General features: G+C 47.5%; 1 protein-coding gene across 1 annotated transcript in view; it reads right to left on the bottom strand.

Annotated features, from left to right (window-relative positions):
- The window catches only part of Rbm20 (RNA binding motif protein 20), a 205746-nt gene that overhangs the window by 36835 nt on the left and 147245 nt on the right, over positions 1-21666 (bottom strand). Inside the window, 6 exon segments of the mRNA XM_028875066.2 lie at positions 588-728; positions 12350-12444; positions 13085-13176; positions 15148-15209; positions 16583-16953; positions 16956-17674. Of these exon segments, the coding sequence (XP_028730899.2) occupies positions 588-728; positions 12350-12444; positions 13085-13176; positions 15148-15209; positions 16583-16953; positions 16956-17674 (1480 nt within the window).

The following is a 21666-nucleotide window of genomic DNA, read 5'->3' on the forward strand; positions in this document are numbered from 1 at the left end:
CTTCCCTAACTCCGGTGCAGTGAGGGAACCTGTTTTAAAATATATATATATGGCTGAGAGTCATAGGGCAGGACACTCAGCATCTTCCCCTGGTGTTCTGAAAGAGGCCTCCTGAGTTCAGTTCCCCTGTGCTTTCTATCAGTTCCTCTCTGCTCTCCTGCTAGGTGACCTCACATATGGACACCAAGAACAATTTAAAATGTCTCTTGCCTGGCAGTTCTTGTCTGGGTCCACACCCAGGCAATCAGAAGTGATCATTTTAGAAACTGGGGCTGTAGTCTTAGCTCAGGAGATCCACAACACAGCGAAGATAGACGATCAGTAGTCTGTCAGCTCCTATTTGAAGGCCATTGGCTTTTCCATGTAAAGGAGGCCCCATACTAAAGTGACACCTTCCCTTCTAGGCAATCCAGCACAAGCAGGCATTGAGAACCAGAGGAGGCAAAAGGAGAGCCCAGCAAAAACCTCTGTGCCCCGTCGGAGCGGCCAACTGTGCTTCGCCTCTTTACATTAAAAATGCCTACAGTCTCCTTTGGCCACCCTGTGGCTCATCATATATCCCCCAGAGTGAACGTATGGAGGCCTACCTGATTAGTTGACTTCATGAGGATGTAATTAGTGACCTTGCCAAAGGGCAGCCCCAGGTTAATGACGTCATTCTCAGTGCAGCTGCCCTCCGGGAGATTGCAGATGTGCACCACTCGTCCGGCACCGTTCCTCTGTGCAAACTGCTGGCGACAAAGAGCAGGGCTGAGTCTTCAAAAAACATCTCTCTCTACCCCTGTCCAGACATCCAAATGGCCATCTTCCCCTAGAGAATGCCATTTATAAAGACCAGTGCAGGAAAGAAACACACAGATACACACAAATGCCAACTTTATGCCTTCTAGCTACAAAAGGGATTCAATTTCCAATGAACAGTAATATAAAAGACTGGAGAATATCTAAAGAAATGTCCATATACTGTTAGTGGGATTGTATGCTGACACCTTTGAAGATATGTTTTCTCAATATTAAATAATATATATGCCAAGAGCCCACTTTTGGAAGAGTGCCTGATCTAAAATTAATTAAATTAAAAGGCACATGTGTACAAGACATTTACTGAATACTTTGTGAGGTAGCAAAATGTTTTGGGAACAGCCTGCATGTCCAACAATTGGGGAACGCCTAGGCAAATGACAGTTCAGTGTATAATGGAAAACTCCATAGGCATTGGAAGGAAGCCAATGTGCTAATATGGAATTTTTTCAGGAAAATTGTCAGGTGAAAAACAGGTTGCAAATCAGCATGCATACTATAATGCTTTTGAAAGGCAAAATTATATGGGAATGGGAGAAAGCAAGTACTGCAAAATTCTTGATAATTCTTGGAGGTGAGTGGCAGGAACCTAAGAGTTAATTATCCTCACTTCTACAACTTTGAATGTTTGAATTTTGTGGTTTGTTTGCAGGGAAATTTTGAAAAGGTTATCAGCAAACACAGAGAACGGCGTGGAGCGAGTATCAACCTGTCAAGGCCGGCTACCCTCAGAGAAGTAGGGCAGGACAGGGAGCGAGGACGGACACGTTTAACCTGTTTGAGATAGTCCTTATATTGTTCAACTTATAATTTTAAAAAAATTCCATTACATGAAAAAGTTGACAGGAAGGTTTTTGGAAACCGAATATGGGTACATATTCACGGCACCAATGTGTGGTTCATGGCAATGGTTTTTCCAAACAGTTTTCAGCTTTGGGGATCCTTTCTTCAAACAAAAACAGCAGCCAGGTACTCTCAGCAAATGAAAAAGGAGCTGTTCTGGTCAGACTTCGAGGTTCTAAACCTGCCTCCATCCCCACTAGGTAGATCCAAGCCAGATCTAAGGGACACAGTTGTCAAGCAGGACCTGTGTCTATTTCCGGCTCCTGGAGGACATATATGGATTCACTTTGGTCAATGTTCAATCAGTCCTAACTTCCAGGAGCTCAGGAATCAGGAAGCAGATACCAACCCAGTGTGGGAGGGAAGGGCGTAGTCTTCAAAGCCCAGAAGACTTTGTAGAGCCACAGCGTACATGAGCCATCATCACTTTCCCCCGTAGGGTGAACGTCAGTGTCTAATTATGGTCTGACTCTGCTGAGGTAACAGAAAGGGAGTGTCTCAGGCCTCATCCCTAACAAGGGCTGGTACTTAGGGAAACACTACCATGAAAAGCCCTCATTTGTCTCACCTGGGCTGAGGACAATTAGACTCAATTATCATTTCCTTTTACAGTTCCACCTTGAATTAGAGAAGCTTCGGGTGCTCTGTCTATGCTCCACCCTCCACTGGTATCCAGATGTCAAGCACTTTCCCAAAGGGGAACACTGATTCAGCATGTGGCTCAGAGGAGCCCCTACTTCCCCTCAGGAGGACACCCCCTCTCCCCCGCCCAGAGTCTGAGCCTGGGTAGCCAAGACTGAGCCCCTCTGTAATGAGTACAAATGGAGAGCTACCATGGCCAGGGCTGGGACCTCCCACTGGAGTGATCTGAGGCAGACCCAGCAGAACTCCCAAGCAGAGCAAAGCCCCTGGTTCTCTGACTTCACACCAGGAATGCTAAGTCTGGGCACTCTGGTGGACTCTTAGCAACGCAGTTTCCGCCCCTATGCGTGTGCCCTTGCTGCAGCCAGCCTGAGTGACGTGTGCTTGGACAACACAGCAGCCAGACATGCAGGGGGATTCTGGGCAATCCCTCTTCCAGCCTGTCCAGGTGCCTAGTGACCAGGCCCAGGAACCAGCATCCTCGAATTGCGTACCCACTCCGGCCTGAAAGGACAATTTAAGAGGCCTTTATCTGGGCCCAGCAGAATACACAGGCCACTCATCCCAGAGAACAACCTCCCAAACTGCCATTCACCGAAGACCTATTCATGCTACAGACTTCCACATCAAAGGCACTGAGATAAATTCATCTCACACTTCTCACTCGCATTTTGAAGATTCGATCCTTGACTCTCCCCACACTCTAGTCAGAGATAGAAATGGACTTTCCCTGATTCTATAGATGCTATTAGTATTCTAGTTAATCATCTCAAGTTGGAGCTTCCCGGCCAGTGAACTACACACAGGTTTTAGATGTACTGAGATACCGATTTTCTCAACCTGGGGGCCATAGACCTCCAATGGCAAATCCCTCACTTAATCATTTTCTAAGTGAGCCATGAAAGGAAAATCTTGAGAAGTGCCATATTCATGGTTTGTTCTGGCTTGTCTGGTTTCAGGTGTGATAAACCCTATACTATTAGAAAGATAAATTGTTTATATGAATGAAATTATTTTGCTGAAATTTAGAAAACTTCAGCCTACATTCTTCACTATCTCTTCTGTAGATATGAAATGCAATTTAGACTCAAGCCATGCTTGATTCGTAAAAAAGTGAAGTAATAGGTATTATTGCTCTACTCTTGAAACAACTTATATACACGTGTCTATTATTTGTCCTATTCCCTATGAAAGATCCTAATGAGAAGAGAGAGGGAGGGCCAGAGAGAGGGAGGAGGGAGACAGAGGGAAGTCCCTGGGTGGTACATCCAGAACGAAGTTTCATCCCTGAGGACTCTGACAACTCCAAGAGCTGTTGATCAAGCAGCGAAGGCTATGTGGTAATCGCAGCTTGGGTCTGCTAATATTAGCCCTAAATGGTCTTTAGGGTTAATGATACAATAGGTGCCTATTTCCCTTACCTGTAGGAATACCTTCCAAGACACTTAGTGAATTTCCAAAGGACAAAAGTACCAAATCCTGTATATACTAGTTTTTCCTACACCTACATACTATGATCAGGTACAGTTTATAAACTGGGCATAATAAAAGATTAATAACATCTACTTATAAACCAGAACAATTATGACAATATATCATAATAAAACTTACTTAAGACTTACAAATAAACTTATGAATTGTTTCTGGAATCTTCCATTTAATATTCTCAGACTTCAGTTGACCTTGGGTGGCAGAAACTGCACAAAGTTAAACCAAGGATTGGGAGGACTACTGAATTATGGTGATGGGTGCTAAACAATGCCTTTGACACTCTAACAGCTGAGGTGATATCAAGCTCCACTCTACGGATAGGGTGTCTTAAGGATGCCTCCTTACCTCAAGCTCTTAGACTACACTGCAATCGAACTCAGCAGGTGACATAACTGAACACCTAACTTAGGAGCCAACTGCTGGGTCTCATCCAATCATAGGCAACTAACTCATCAGCCGACGTTCAAATACGGCACACAGCAGCGCCCTGTGCAATTGCCTTTGTCTCCCTTCCTTCCCTGTCCTGCTTGCTAGGCTGTGGGGTGCTGCTCTCCACAGGTACTAGGGGATGCATGGATCATTCTTTGGTCAGTTGAGCCCTGTGAGACTTATCTCATCCAAGCTTTTCTTTTAATATTATGCAGAATCATCAGAAAGTCTGACTGACATTTCTGTGTCTTTGAGTAGCAAAAAGGGATAACTAGGTAACTCATTAACTTTGACGGATAAAAATATTTCCAAACATGGAATGCATGTCGGTACTTGAGGTAGAAGTAAGCGGGTGGGTAATGGCTTAGATGTTAAAATCTGGAGGCGTCCTGACAATTGAGAACCTGAGTGTAAGAGACAGAGGACCTGGGTTCAAGTCTCAGCCCAGCTACTGATTAGGAGTGTAACCCATTTCTCTTCACAGTCACTAGTTTCCCAATACCTGGAACAAGGGAGGTGGCTATATGTCTAAAGTCCTTTCCAAATGTAAAATTACTCTGCCTTCTATCTCCAAGCTTGAAAGCTCTAGTCCTCCTGAAGGCTTTGCCAAGCCCTAAACTGCAGGACGTCCCATGACAGCACAAACAGGAAACCTGGCTCCTCCCACCCCAGCATGGCCAGTGCACCAGTGAATGTGCCATTGTGCCCCCTCCTCGTGACCAGCTGCTCAGCTACTCGTGTCCACGAGCCTGATCTCCTTCTGGGATGGTGCAGACACGCTCCTGGGGCCAGCACCCTGTTTATCAGCTGTCCTGCTCTAGAAGTGATCACATCCACGACGCCAGATATGCTGAGATGCACTGAAGACACACGGATCTGGGGTCTCTCTAGGGGACATTCCTATGTCTAGTGCACGCTTTACTGACTCCAGGCACCAGGGGCAGGCTAGAGGGAGGGGACTGACTGTTAACTGCATCCCTGTATTTACTGTGAGCCAGTTACCGGATTTTTCTAGCCCCAGGTTTGCGTGTCCATAAATCCAGGAGAATAAAATCGATTCCACAGGCTGATTGAGAAGATGAAATGCCGTAAGTCAGGTGCCTCTGTATAATGTCTGACCTCCAGCAGGCTCCTAAATAAACATCTGTCCCCTTGCTTCCCACTGCTATGGAAGGGGATGCTATGATGATCTTGGATTGGGGAAGAATATTGCTGGAATGATGTGAGGGAATATCCATATTCTTAGGAAATCAAAATGAACAGTGTTTTCAAGCTATTCTTAAATAGGGATTCAGGGAGGAAAATGCCTAGCTGACTAACAGACAGACAGACAGATGCTGAGACACAGAAAAGGATGAAGTAAACGACAGGAGAGAAAGGAACAGTGAATCCTGGCAAGAGTCACACTGGAGTCCCTCATGTCTTTTTTTTTTTTTTCCAGTTTGAAATATATTAAAAAGTATCTTTTTTTTTTTTTTTTTCAAGAGGTGCTCTGGGGCAGAAGCAGATGGATTTTAAGGAAATGCTTGGCTCTCATCGGCCTGCATTTTGGCCGTGAGGTGCTGATGGGCTCAGTTCACACCCACCACCCGGCTCTGGGGCTGAGCTCCCAGGAGACACACATGAGACAGGTGCACTTGAGACTTTCCAGCCCAAGGTCAGATCTCTAAAAGAGCTAAGGTGTCAGGGCTGTAACCAAAGCCCTCATTACCAAGCTGAAAGGACAACCATCCTTTGCCAGCTACGGGAGGGAGGCGCTGACCTCAGATGGCCCGTGCGGCTCAGTGGCTCGGGCTGTGTCTTCTAACGTGCTGGGGCTACTCTTCTGCCTGACGCTGCTTCTAATGGTTCTAAGGCTGGATCCCAGACTTCTCAGCTTACTCACAAATCTTTTATAGCTGGGTGGAAATGTGAAGAGAGCAAACAGAATTGTGGCTGAAGGTTCTGAGACCTTTCAATGCCCTTTGGTGCAGGTAGAAACAGGCTCTGGTCATGAGTTCAAAGAGATTATGTTCAGATACCTCAGAATTATAATGAGGGCATGGCTCAGGGCAGCAGGCCTGTGGGTGAGAGAAGTTTCTAGAAGCGTTTCCTGCAGTTAAAGATTGTAGTTTCTACCTTCAGAAAACGATTTCTGGGCTCCAACGGGATGTGTTTGGGTGATCTCATACGGCAATCCCTGGGCCTCTGTTGGTTGTATGCTAAATGCCCATAACAAGAGGCACCATGGTGCTTCTGAACAGAACATGCAGATAGAGATGGGATGGATTCCATAGCTGCGTATCTTGAATTAACTTGGGGTAGCCACAGATGCTGATCTCACTGATGCTCTCAAGTAGGTTATCAAGCATACTAGGTTTGACTTAGAGTAAATCACTTTATTGGTGTCAGGATTTGTCTGCGGCTATTAGGTTGTTCCCATTCTGAACAACTTTATCCCCATAAACTTTAGAATCATAGAATGTTAACAATGAGGCCTAGCGAGGCATGATGGCGCACACCTTTAGTCCCAGCACTCAAGAGGCAGAGGCAGCCTGGGCTACAGAGTGAGTTCCAGGACAGCCAGGGCTACACAGTGAGACCCTGTCTCAAAAAGAAAATAAGAGAAGGCTGGAGAGATGGTTCAGTGGTTAGAGCACTGGCCACTCTTGTAGAGAATTTGGTTCCGTTCCCAGCATCCGCATGGCAGCTCACAACTCTCTGCTACTCCAGTTCCAGGGGATCTGACACCCTCTCCTGGTTTTGTGGGCACCAGGCATGCATGTGGTACACAGTCACACATGCAAGCAAAACACCCATACACATAAAAAATTAAAATAAATTAAATTTAGTTTTTTTTAATGAAAAAAAGATGGGAAAATAAACTGTGTCCTATGATCTGATTTCTATGCACTTTTTTTATTAAACTACTTACACACAAAAGTTGTGGCAAATGTAGCCTGCCTCCTATTTTCTCTGCAAAGTAGGATTTATATATATATATATATATATATATATATATATATATATATACATTATATATGTTAGTGTTAGACTTTTTTCTATATCGTGGTGTATCACTTTTGTAACAAGAGGAAAAACAATAAAGATTTATTAAAAGAAAATTAAGAAACCCAGAAAATAAAACCCACCCGTGTCCTGTCTCCTTTGTATTGGTCTTTGGTGGTTTGGGCTAAAGGGACAGAAGGAATGACCGAGCCAGGACAGAACCAGGAAGGGCACAGTTAGTGGAGGCCACACCAACCCTCATGCACAAAGACGGTGAGAGCCATGCTCTGAGCCGTGGATTCAGAAGGCCTGGCAGGACAGATAAACGTCCTAGAAATGGCTAGCAATCTGAGGGCCAGCATGCGCCTTAAGCCTTCAGCCTTCTGCAAACATTCTGTTTTCCTTGGGCTCGGTTTCCTTATTTATGAGTGCCTGGAATACAGGCTATTGGTGAGAAGGCAAAATTAAAATGATGTGCACCATCCTAGGCCCAAGAGGGCCATCTGTGGCACTGTCACTAAAGAAACGTGAAGGTGACTATGAATGCCGCAAATGGTTTTCTGGCCACGCTCAGACAAAATATGTCTTTAGCGGGTGCAAGAAACCTATTTACAGCCTGCGGAGTCTGGACGGCCCTTCTAGAAACCTGATTACTCTGTTTATGACAACTCAGACAGCCAGGGAGAAGGCAGGGCTCTGTCAAACAGCTCCGCCTAAGTGAAAGGCAATACCTATGTCTGGGGACCCTGAATAGTGGGAGAGGGGCTGGGGACACACACAAGTCACAGGCCACTAACAAAGCAGGCCACTGTCACTCCAATGTCCCGTCTCCATCAAAATAAACACGGAGAAGAAAGATTCTGACGGGAGCAGAGACAAGGCAAGTTTAGATCCAGCCCAGCTGCGGCCAGACGGTTTGCAGCAGCAGCTGGTTTCTGTGGGAGTTTGAGATTTTGTGGCTGGTTGGGTGTGTTTTGCACTCCCAATCCTCCATTCCCAGTGCCACTTTGTTCTCCTGCTTAGGAACAGGGAGCTTTCAAAGGAGCCACAGGTTTTTGTTGTCACACAAACAATAGCGATCCCACTGCGACAGAGTCTTGGTTACATCTGGTTTTGTTCAACAGAATATGTTCCTGGAAAGACGTACGTAAATGGACTCAGAAAGAAAAGGCCCCAGTATAAGTGTAAGACGTGATTGCAGAGACAAATGCATCATAGCCCCATGGGATCTCTGAGGTGGGCTGTGAGTTTGGATTTTCTCAATAAGCATGTAGTTTGGAAAGAGAAAAAAAATGTGTACCATACAAAAGAAGCTCCCAGGCACTCGCTGGAGCCTGGCAGAGTCTCCTTTGGTGAGAGTAGCCACCCTCAGAGGAGTTTCATTGTCTTTGGGGGTATCTGTAAGCAGGGGGCAGACGTTGACGGTGGTTCTGAAGGGCTGCCCTGGGCCTGCACAGGGCCTGTGAAGCTGTTTTCAGACGTTGACGGTGGTTCTGAAGGGCTGCCCTGGGCCCGCACAGAGCCTGTGAAGCAGTTTCCAGCGGCAGCTCCACTCCTCAGCCTGTCTTGCCCATCCACACTTTTGCATCTCCACGGTTCCCAAAAGTGAGACAGGCCCTCCTTTGAGTCTACTTGGCAGAATGAGCTAACCGGTCACCAGCATTTGCCAGAAGAACTCCAGTGAATGGTGGGGTACTGGTAATGTAGGAACTGGAGGGAGTCCTTGATCCCCCAGATAGCCTTGGGGAGGTTCATGCAACCAGCCAAACATCATAAAACTTATAATGATAAAGCCAGCCAAGTGATGCTCCTCCTCTCCTGTTGGGGTCTACAGGAAGCACTCCTGAAGCCAGTGCTCATCTTGGGGGATGCTGCAGCAGTACAGAAGAACCTGCCTGCCCATCACTGGAATCTTTATGGTGGTCTAGGGCTGCCCAAGGCTGGGTAAGTCCCTGCACCCTAAGGTTGCCTCAGCTATTCCTCCTTCTGAGGAGTTTGTGGGGTGAGGTGTAGGGAGAAGGAAGAGAAATTTTCTAAGGAAAAGAATCACTGCAAGGAGGCAGCCCCTGAAAGCCTGGAAGCAGGGCTGTGTGGCTCAGTGGTGAGAGTGTGTCTCCCAGATCCTTAAGCTTTATACCACCTCCATTTTCCAGCACTGTAACCTCAGGAAAGGTACCAAGTCTCTCTTGGCCCCAGTTCCCCAACTGTACAATAAGGCACTAACAGTACCCACCTCTGGGGCTATCTGGGGGACTAAATGAACTAATATGATGCAGAAAGGTTAGGAACACATGAAGCACAATAAAAATGTTAGCTGGAGTTTATGGCATCTGGGGTCTCCATCTCCTGCAAGCTATCTGTGCAGAAAGTATGTCTTATGAACTTCTCACCTCTAGCCATTTAGGGGAAGTAGCACTCAAGAGGTTTTTTTGGATTTAATGCAGAAGGTCAGAACCATCATCAATACACGTCATCACATGGCTTATGTTTACCTGGTGTGAACATAATTTAAAGTGCTTCACGGGCATCTCAAATCATGTAAAGAGAAGCAGATAGGACAACCCAGCAGATTAGCCAAGGAGAACACTGGCACAGAAATGGGCAGGGTCACAGCAACACAAAGTGGTTTTCAAGCCATTCTAGGCACCTAAAGTGGGAAGAAGGACTCATTGCCCAGGAGCAACCACTGTTAGCTCTGTACAGGACTGTGTGCAAAGCTTTGCCACATACACCGTCCATGTATGTGATAGACACTCTGTGGTCCATCCCAACCCTCATTCTCAGCCTTGGGCACTGGGCTAGAAGATCATGTGTTGATATGCCAAGATGTAAGGCATAATACAAATACGTTACAAGCCATGTGAAAACTCAGTAATTATTCCTACCTCTCAAAGTCATCATTTGGAGAGTTACTGACCCCATTTAAGGAATGGAACTGTAGAGAAGGAGAATGGCCTGCCCGTGGCTCCAGAGCTGTCAGCGCCAGACCTAAGACTTGAATTTAGATCTCTTGACTCCAAGGCCAGAGGCTCAGTGGTCAGCACTGGAGAGCAGGAATGATACCTGGGACAAACTCAGAACTGTCCTGCCCATGCCTCTCACAGCCTCTTCTAATTTCCTCTGTAAGGGGCTTAAATGATGCCAGTTCTTTACCTTGTACCCAAACCTCAAGGTGGAGTCACTATGCAAGCTCTGACTTCAGTTTATCTGTCACCCAGTCCGGCCTCCCCCCAGCTTAGCCACAGTCTCCTCCTTTTCAGTGCCTGGGGTGGGGGCCCCAGCACATGACACAAAGGTACCTCGATGGCCCATGCTGCCTGGGAACAGTGAGGAGCAAGAATCAGAGTGCCAGATCATATACCCAGTGACTTGACTTTAAAGGCAGAGGGCAGACCTAACTGAAACCATGTATTGATCTCCTGGGACTGGCCCAAGGCTGCCTTGATCCAGGCGTAGCTCTGAGAAGTGAAACTGCTTGACAGAAACCACAGAATTCATCTTGGCTAAAACATGAACTTGCAGACAAGAGTTCTTTCCTACGGACTTCTGCTCAACAGCGTGGGTAAATAGCAGTCTGGGCCAGGTGGGCCTCATGTTTGGCCATGACTGTCCCTCTCCCCAACCCTAGAAGCCGCCCCACACAGCTCGCTTTTCTGATGTTTTGTGTAGATGCACCAACACGTGCGGGCGCAGCACATGGAGCCTGTGAGAACAGAGAAAGAGGTCACAGCCGCTCTCAGCACAGACTGCACGCGTGGAGGGACAGCTCCCACACTCACCAGACTCCCTCTGGCAGGGCTGGGCCACGTGCATTTGTTTATCTGCAGGCTTTGTTAGCACACAGAAGGGCGATTAGCAGAAAAACATTAGACGCCAAAGAGAAAGACGGTGTCACAACTACACAACCCTCACACACACACACACTCACAACACACTCATACACACCACACACTCTACACACACCCACACACCACGCACACACACACACATTCACAACACACTCATACACACCACACACTCCACACATACCCACACACCACGCACACACACATGCACACAATCCTCACACACACCACACACACACATTTATACACACCACACACTTACACACACACACACACACTTATACACACCACACACTTACACACACACACACACACACACACACACACCACACACACACACACACCACTCATACACACACACACTTAAACCAGCAAAAGAGAACACTAAAGCAGTCCCCTTCCAAGTCAGGAACCTGGTAGAACTTGTCACCTCCTCTCTCTGGCTCAAGGGAATCTGCAGCAATGACACTCTCAGCCAAAGGGTCCACAGCGATAAACTATTAAAAATTATTTTAAGGCTAGAGAGATAGCTCAGAGTTTAAGAGCACTTCATGTTCTTCCAGAGAACCTAAGTTTGATTCCCAGCACTGGCCAGGCGGCTCACAACTGCCTGTCACTTCAGGTCTAGATCTGATGCCTTCTTCTGGCCTCTGTGGGCATTCACACACCCACATGCCATGCACAAACACAGACACACACATGAATACTCTGGGGGCTTGCTACGACAGGGTTTCACTATGCAGCCTTGGCTGACTTAGAGCTCATTATGTAGATCAGGCTGGCCTCAAACTCATAGGGATAGGCCCTTCAGGCTCCAAATGCTAGGACTAAAGGTGTGCACCACCACACCCAGCAATAAATTTTTTAATTGAGAATTTTTAAAATATAAAAGCATGTGGCTTCCCCCCTTAAAAATTGTGAAATACTAGTTGGTAAGTGTCTCTGATTTTTTGAACATATGGCAGAAAGCTCGATACTGTGGCTCATGGCTGTAATTTCAGCATTTGGGATGCTTAGGCAGGAGTACCATGAGCCTGAAGCCAGCTTGGATTACACGGTGAATACCAGGCCAGGCAGGGCCACACAGTGAAACCTGTCTCAACAAACAAGCAACTAGAAAAGAGCACAGGGCATGATTTTCTGTGTTTCAACACTAGTGGGTAGATGAAACCCCTCCTGGCCTCTGTCTAAGGATACTTTTTGAATGACACAAAGACCCAGGTTTCTTTGCATCTCTTGGGCTAGACATGGCAGATGATGTGAACACTTTGGGGATGGTGAGGAAAATGGAGAAAAAGCTTTGTACTCACATTCGCCCCCGAGGAAGCTGAAGGAAACGTGGGGTTTGATTGAGCAAAGGCCCTTGGAATGGCTGCATACGGTGTCCCAAGATTTGAGGCATAATCTGAATGATAAATGACAGCAGGTTTAAAAAAAAAGTCAAAACTTAACCTTTAGAATTCATAACTGGGGAGATGGCTTGATTGGTTGATGACTGCCCTGCAGGGCTGTGAACCTGAGTTCAATCCCTGGACCTCACATACAATAGCAGATGTGGTACTTGCCTGTAATTTCAGTGTAGGGGAGGCAGGCAGAGACAAGAGTGTCTCTGAGGCTCCCTGGTTGAGCTAGAGACCAGTGAGAGGCCCTGCCTCAAAACACTCTCTCTCTCTCTCTCTCTTCTCTCTCTCTCTCTCTCTCTCTCATGATTCCGACACAAAAGGAAAGAGAAAACTATAAATTTTCTCTTGCTATACTTATTAGTGTTTGGCATGATTACACCCTAGGTTGCCGTAACTAGCACAGTGGAGGGTCTGAAATATCCCAGAAAATATTGTCAATGCTTGGGATCTGTCTGTGCATACACAGGAAGTTCATATATGGAAATTCTGTCTGTGCATGCACAGGAAGCTCATATCCAGGAAGTCCTGTCTGTGCATACACAGGAAGCTCATATCCAGAAGTCCTGGATCTCAAGGTGGAATATAAACCTGAGGACTGTTGATTCTGCTGGAAGCTGCTGTCTGAGGGCCCCTTCCACTTACCCTCATTTCCAGTGGGGTTATAAACAGCTGTGCTGTTTGGGGAGGCACACAGTGTCCCTTCTGCTGAAGCAAGTATACACTGGAGGCCAGCACTAGAGGAGAATCAGAGAATCAGTTTCTTCAAGAAGTTAAACAAAAAATGACTACATGACCCCAAATTCTGCTCTGATGTATAAAATATCCCCCAAATTGAAAAACATATACAATAAATACTCATGTGTAAATAAAATAAACATATGAAATAAATAAAAACTCATGTGTGGCTGCTCACAGCAGCCTTCGTCATCATGAGTAGAAATGACTGTGTGCCCATCAAAAGATGAGTAGATTCACTGCCTGAGTTTTAGGTATACAAGAAAGTGGATACTGTTTCTGCACTATGATGTAGGTGAACCTCCTAGATATGGTAAGTTTAAAAAGCCAGGCGAGAAAGGCCGTATACTATAGGAGTCCATTTACATGAAGTGTCCATGACAGGCAGACCCATAAGCAGAGCAGATCAGCCCCCAGGGGCTAGGGTAGGGAGGGGTGGGTGGATGTTAGTGAAGCTGGTACACCTGTGAATGTGCTAACTGCTGCTTAATTGTAAGCTTTAAGATGGTAATGAGCTTTACCACAATAAAGAACAGGAGGCCTTTGTAACAGTTCTTTTAATTGTGGTAAGATACTGCGACATGAAATGTACTGCTTTTTCCGTGTTGAAGGGCACAGTTCTGTGGCACTAACTACAGTTGTGCTGCTGTACAGTCACCCCCCCATCCAGCCCCCCATCCAGCCCCCCCATCCAGCCCCCCATCCAGCCCCCCATCTAGCCACTCCCCCATCCAGCCACCCCATCCAGCCCCCATTCAGCCACCCCCCATCCAGCCAACCCCCATCCAGCCACCCCCATCCACCCACCCCCATCCAGCCCCCCATCCAGCCCCCATTCAGCCCCCATTCAGCCACCCCCATCCAGCCCCCCATCCAGCCCCCCATCCAGCCCCCATCCAGCCCCCCATCCAGCCCCCATCCACCCCCCATCCAGCCCCCCATCCAGCCCCCCATCTAGCCACTCCCCCATCCAGCCACCTCCCCATCCAGCCACAGAACCCTTCACCGTATAAAACTGAAACTGCCCGTGAAACACCAACTCTTCATTCCCACCAACCCCAGCCTGTTTAGCTTCCAAAATACCTCATGGGAGTGGAATTTTACAGCTCAAAATTACATGTGTCAGAATTTCCTTCCTTTTTAAGACTAAGGAATATTGCATTGTGTAGCCAGTCCACGTTTTGTTGGTGGTTCCTTGTTCATGGGCCTCCCCATTGCTTTCACTTTCTAGCTGTTGTGAACAACGGGAGCCTTGTAGTTGTCTATTCTACATCCTTGGGCCAGACGGCTTCTTCCCCATGAATCTCTAAGATATGCCTTTACCCCAGGATCTGTTCTCAGCATGGCAAACAGCATCTTGTTCTCCCCATCAAGCCTCCACCAGCTCTAATCACGCTCACAGAAAAACAAAGTCTTTACCAGGGATCAAGACCTGGGGCTGGCCCTTCCCTCCTCTCTCTCCTGTCTTCTTTCTGTGCTGGTTAGACTTGATGATCCCCAGGTCCACAACAGTCGCAGAGCCTTCAAACTTCCAGATCCTGTTCTGTCTGGTGGGAATGAGCTTCTTTCACGGAGCCACCACTCTGGAGGCATCCTCGGTGAGGTCTCTCCTATCAAACCTCCAGATCCTGATCTGTCTGGTGGGAATGAGCTTCCCTCACAGAGCCACCACTCTGGAGGCATCCTCGGTGAGGTCTCTCCTAGCTGTTCCATTTGCAGTACAGTCTGCCCAAGAGCCACGTACACATGCACACTCCTCCCGTCCCTCCAGCATTGCCTTCTGCTCAGCATTTACACCAGGGTAGGAGCTCATGTGCTTGCAGTAAGGGGCACTTCTGGAGGGCAGGGCTTCTTCCCCTGTTTGGTTCTCCGCAGCTTCCCTGTGCCCAGCCCAGCACAGAATCCCCAGCAGTGCTCAGTGAACACTGCCTTGCCGAGCACATAACCGGAACTGTCTGGACAGCACTTACCTTTCAGAGAAGAGCAGGCACTTCTGGGCATGCAGCTTCCCTTTCACATGTAGCTCCCAGTCCTGGATGAGAAGACCAGAGAATGGGGAGGCAGAGGATAAGGGTTGTTACTACCAGCCAGGCAGGGAGCTCCAAGCACCCAGAGGCTGGGCCGATAGGACACCTCGGTCTCCATTTCTCTCCTTCCCCTCCCCATCCTAGGTGCTGTTATATAACTGCCCATCCGTCTCTCTTGTCAACCCCTTACTTGCATACCCTGTATCCATCCCGGATGGCTACCCAGACTTGAAGTAGACTCCTGACCCATCTCTGACCTCATGCTCTTCCTCTCCACAGAGAAACGCCATCCACTTCTCTCTGGTCTAGGTATAGTGAGTCCTAAAGCCTCAGGAAAGGCCATGTGAGACAAAGACCTCCAGCACCCGCTGGCATCACTGCTACCACTGAGGACACAGCAGAAATGGGAAGGTGTGGGTGTCTCCCTCAAGTTATACAAACACATCTGGGTGACCTGAGCAGCAGTGAAGGATGTGTTGTGACTCCCATAATACAGGAGGAACTGTATTATGTTCTGGGATAGGATGGCAGAGGGCTGGTGTGACAGCAGGCTCAGGGAGATGACACCCATAATGGTGCTCTGTCATTCTCTAGCTAGGTGGTCTGGGGCTAGGGAAGCTTTTCTCATCTCTGAAAAGAAGGCAATGATAGTATCCACTTTATTGGGGCCTGGAGGCCCATGCTTACAACCCCAGCATTCAGGAAGGCAAGGGCTAGCCTTGGCTATGTAATAGGTCCAAGATCAGCCAGAGCTGAATGAGACCCAGTCTCAAAACACAGTAAGGCAACAACAAAAACCAGACCCCAGTGTCTACCTCATGCAGTTGCGATCAGCGCATGAAAAGAGTTTAATGTGTATTAACTGTTACATACATTTTATTGTTTTGAAATACTTCATTGCATTATCAGAACACCTTGGAGTAAACATCCTGCTGTGTGGGTTCTTGTTCACAGTAGTGCAAAGCACTTTACCACAGGGGTGGGGCAGGGAAGGCTCGGGAATCTCTCCCTCCACACGATATATCTGGGAGTCTTCTTTAATGGTTCATCTAGTTCCAGCCTGAGAAATGATCTTTTGTCCTTGACCCAGAATTCTACTTTTCCCTCTTTCAAACTCAGTACAACATATATATTGAAGGAACTATAGCTTCTAGAATACACAAAGAAGAAAAGCCTTCAAAGGGAAGCAGGAGACCTCTGCTTCTTCATCTAGATAAGAAAGAAATCTTCTACCTGCCTCAAAGCAGGGAAAGAACCCTGATTTAATTCTGAAATTCCTTTGGAGTCTTCAACCTATGATTTTAATAAAGGGCACTGATGACAAAGTCAGGTGCCCCAGAGTCAATCCTTGGGGCCCAGCCTTCCGTGGGTAACTCACCTTCAGGTCAAACACCTTCTTGTCACAGATGCTGCAGATGTGGGGCAGGTGGAGCGGAGCCACACCATGGAAGTCATTCAGCTCGTGAGCCTGCAGAGGCCTCACGGACAGCATCGCTGGCTCCTCCTTCGCCCTCCGCCGGGAGCAGCTGAACCTCTGTTTGCTGTTGTTAAGCCGAACTCCAAAGGCAGGAGGGGTCCTGTCTGAGGTGGGCTCCTCGGGATCATATAGCTCATAGGGCTGGCTGGCAGGTGGAGACCACAAGCTGGGCCCTGCTGCAATATCAGGCTTGTTTGGGCCGGAGAATCCAGGGGGGCTCTCCCACTGACTGTTCGTACCTTGCAACAGCCCACCAGCCTCCCCTTTTAGATCCCAGCCTGTTCAGCTGGAAATCCACCTGCTACATGTGACCCTTGGGCATTGGGTCCATAGAAGTCTTTAGAAAAGGCAGCTTGGCCATCCTGCCCTGTGTGGCTGTAGTGCCCTTCATAGGCCACACTACCTGATGCTGTGGCCGAGGCCGAGGCTGGCAAGAAGCCAGGCTGGCCCTCTGTTTCAGAACCATAGGCCTGGCTAGGGTTGGTTTTGCCATACTCATAGAAGCCTGCAGTAGCTGGTGTAGGTCCAGCCTTCCCAATGCCTAGGATGACTGCTGGATGGGCAGTGGTCTGAGGCATCACCCCACTGAAGGGATGTACCACCACAGCATTGGGGGGCTGACTGGGGAGGCTCACAGAAGGTCCTGGGCCTCGTGCCTGGCTGGGCGATGAAAAGGCAATTGTATTGGAAGGAAATCGGGTACTGGGTATGGTGGCAGCATGCTGGGAAACCCCAGTAGAGCCATGTGGGGTGCCCAGTACAGATGGATGCCTCAGCTGGTTGAAGAGAGGCTGAGACATGGCCACTTTGGAGAGAACTTGATTCAAGACCGTGGCGGCTGCAGTGTTGCTGGTGACGGCCGTCTGTGCCAGCTTCAGCCGATGGAGGGTGAGCTGGGCCTGGAGCTGGGCCAGCTGGAGGCTGGCCGGCGAAGGGAGCAGGGGGTTCTGGTTACTGACTGAGAAGGGGCTCTTGTCCAGGAGCTTGGCGGCACTGCAGGGAGACAAGAGGTCCACATGCATTGCAGGTTCCAGTGAGTGACCCCTTTCCCCGCGTAAATAAGACCCCGTTTCCTAGCTCCTACAAACAAGTGCTCACACACACGGAAACGCCCAAAACTCCAATAGGAAAGGCTATATGGCAGAACGTTCAGTCTCTCTGGTAATTGGAAACAACCATTACAAACAAATACTCGTCTAGCAAGACCTCCAAAACTAAAAACACAGATCCCACGATGGAGAGATAAGGCAGAAAGAAACATAATGCCAGCCAGGTGAGTTGGCTCAGAGCTGTAGGATAGCAGGGCATAGCACACCTCAAATTTGAGGCTAGCCTGATCTACACTGCAAGCTCCAGGGCAGTTGGGGCTACATAGTGAGATCCTGTCTCAAAAGAACAAAACATAGACAAAGACGTAATGTATCACATATCTCTGGTAAAGGTGGTTTGGAATACACGGTCACTACTGTCATAGTCTTTGACTCAACAATTCAATTGTGAAAATAGATCCTAAGGCAAAACTTGATAATTGAAAATGTTCCTATGACATTATTTAATGGTTGAAAATTATAAACATCCGGTAATAGGGGGACAGAGTTTGAGCTGAGTAAATTATGATATACCTATAATTACGATATATCTATATATAAAACATAAGTAACCACTTTCAATTACTTTTTAGATGTATAAATTATTATTGAAACATTTAAGACATTCAGAAAGTTGTGCCCAGGGCCAGAGAGGTGCCTCAGTGAGTAGAGGCATCTGCCACCATACCTGACCACCTGACTTTGATCCCCAGGTCCCACATGGTAGAAGGAGGACCTGATTCTCACAAGTTGTCCTCTGAGTTCCACGTGTACATTGTGACTTGCATATGCCTGATCCCATAATAATAATAATAATAAATAAATTTGCAGAGATTGTGCTCTGTTCCATACATAAAATAAAAATCACCCCAGCATGCTAACTCCCGACTTGGTCCTGCTCTCTACTCCCATGATGAGTTCACCATTGCCACTGACAAGTGTCGTCTTGAATTTGGCAAAGGCGTCGGTTCCAAAAAAAAATCATCACTTACATTACATGAGAAAATCCATATGTTCCTTGGCTTGAAAACTATGCACAGAATGAACTGTGTATATATTTATGACACACATTTTCATCCTAGTCCTCATTTCAGATCCAAATATAATAAGACAGCTTTTACACATAAGTAGTATATGCAACAACCAAAAAACTTATAAAAGAAAAAAATCTAACTTTGAAGCAGTAAGTACTGGTCAGTTTTCACAGAATCTTTCGAGAGAAGGGAAGAGTTCGCCCTGCCACAGGTCCTTCTTGTGGCCCATGCCAGTTGGCCATTGTGTTTCTGGGCAAACCCAGAATGGATTTCTCCATAAATGGGGCAGACTTTCCCAGAGAATCTGGTGCATATGGTTTCCACAGTCGAGGCTTTTGGGTAAACCATATTTTCTGGGTCTTAAGTTACCCTTGTGGGAAGTGAGTATAACCAGGAAATGTGTTCTAGCTCTGGTGAAATGGAATTCTGGGGCATCTGAATGTGGCTGTGAAATCTGAAGTCCCGCCTGGTGGACCTGCCAGGCTGCACAATCAATCTACATATGAAGCTGGGAGGGAACCACAGCTGGAACTCTTCAGTCGTCACTGTTAGGAGCAGCTCCTGCGCAGTTAGAGCTCATGATAATGAAGCGGGGCAGAGAGAGGCAGGGAGAGGGTGGCAGAGAGGCTGGGGTGGGGTGGAGTGAGGAGAAAAAGGAAGACAAACAAGGATGTGGCACACCACCCTCCCTCTCCCGTGCTCCTCTGAGGGATCTCAGGTTCCTCTGGAGGAGGTGAGCGCTGGCAGGAAGGAGGGAGGGGCGACTGCTCCTGTGATCCCTGTGAGCTTGTTGCATCCTCAAGGGTCACACAGGATGGGTCGTTTTCATTTCAGTTTCGTAATGCAAGAAGCTAGAGCTCTGAACACACACTGTCACTGAGGAAAGCCGGTGAGACCCCAACCCTGCAATCAAAGTGGGACCCTCTCGGCCCTCTTTGTGTACATCTTCCTGGGCTGCTTGCTTGTATTGTTTGAAGTGAGATCCCAGAACATGAGGCACACCCACACTTAAGTACAAAAACAAAACACACTGTCGAGCCAGATAAAAATGACTTTGCTCTTCTTTCTCTTTTGTGTGAGGAATCAAAAACTTTTTTCAAGTTCTTCAAGAGACCCCCAGTTACTGGGCTCTGATATGGGAAAGAGGAGGGATGATGCCAATGATATTGTGGACCTTTTCCCTCTGGGGAGTCGTGCTGGTTGTGTCCAAGCTTTGTGGGCCCTTGTGTGGCACACTAATCACAGCAGTAACAGAGTGGGAGGGACTAACAACTGTTCAGCCTTCAAGAATAACTGGAAGGTGGGAGGGGCCAGTCTGATGAATGATTGACTTGTGTACTATTGAGTCGCTGAGTGTTAGTAAGTTGATTCAGCTTCCCCAAAACCTGCCAACCCCGGGGGAGGGGGGGCTCTTCTCCCGGACAGGTCCACCACGCAGACTGTCCTTACAAACAAGGCACTAATGAGGTGCCAATGTGGTTTCCATGACCTGAGGAGCACAAAGTTGGCTTTGTTTCCCCCAGAGAAGTCAGCTGTGTTTTTCAAACTTGAATTCTGGGCTGGAGCAAGTTCTTGCTAGAAGTTTTCTTCTTGGGTGTTGAAAGGCTATGTGAGGAAGAACCATCTCCCAACAAGGAAAGTCATCCACGCAGCACACCTGTAAGTCAAATATGGGTATGGCTACAGAACCTCACCGTTCAGATCAGGCACACAACCAGACCAGAACCTACCTCACCGTTCAGATCCAATACACAACCAGACCAGATCCTCACCATTCAGATCAGGCACACAACAAGACCAAGAATCAGATCTCTTCCTGGCTTCTGCTTTTGCAATTCACACCTGCCCGGCACTTGAAAGGGAGAGAGAGGAGGGTCAGGTGAGTCAAGGCTAGTATTGAGTACTTAGGTTTGAGGATAGACTGGGTATACCCTAAAGAAATAGGAAGAGGGGAGGAAGGAGGGAGGGAAGAAGCGGGGAAGGTAGACAACATTTAGACTCATACAGTGTTCGTGGAGTGTCTATTTCAAGGTTTTACTGTTCTGTTTGAAGAGAGTCCCCAGAACACGAGGCACACCCACACTTAAGTCCAAATACAAACACATTTCAGAGCCAGATGAAGATGTTTCTCTTTCTCATTTGTGTAAAGAATCAAGCTCTGAAAAAGAAAGGAATGAGTCTTGGAGATTCTTGCATTTTCCCAGAAGATCTTGTCATACTTGGGTGGACAGAAGACCTTGTCACACTTGGGTGGCCAGAAGACCTTGTCACACTTGGGTGGCTGTGGTAACTGCCAGGAACAAAATAAGGAAGAAGATAATGGCTGTGGCTTATCAGAACCTGGCAACTGGGAGATGTGAGAATACACTTTATGTGGATAAAGCGCCTTGAACAATTCAAAATAAAGGGTCCAAGCACACAACTACTAAATGGGATTTGCTGTTGAACAGCTGGGTAAGGTCACTCACCAACCCACCACAGCATAGGAGTTTCGGTACACTTCTCTCTGAGTCTAGATTTTGAAATTGAATGGATGGAGGATGGAGGACAGTTCAGCAGTTGAGAGCACTGACTGCTCTCACAGAGGACCAAGGTTCAATTCCCAGAACCCACATGGCAGCTCATAACTATCAGTGACTCCAGTTCCAGGAGGTTCAAAACCTGCTTCTGGCCTCCATGGGCACTGCACACACATGCACAGACATACAAGCATGCAAAACACCCATACACATAAAAATAAGTAAATTTTTTTTATCTTTAAGAGAAATTGGATAATTGAATCGCAGTCCTGCAAAGACATTCACGTTCTAATCTGCAGGGACCATGAGTGTCACCTTCCATGGTAAAGAGGACTTTACAGTTA

Source organism: Peromyscus leucopus, chromosome 1 (genome assembly GCF_004664715.2).
Source record: "Peromyscus leucopus breed LL Stock chromosome 1, UCI_PerLeu_2.1, whole genome shotgun sequence".
Taxonomy (NCBI): Eukaryota; Metazoa; Chordata; class Mammalia; order Rodentia; family Cricetidae; genus Peromyscus; species Peromyscus leucopus.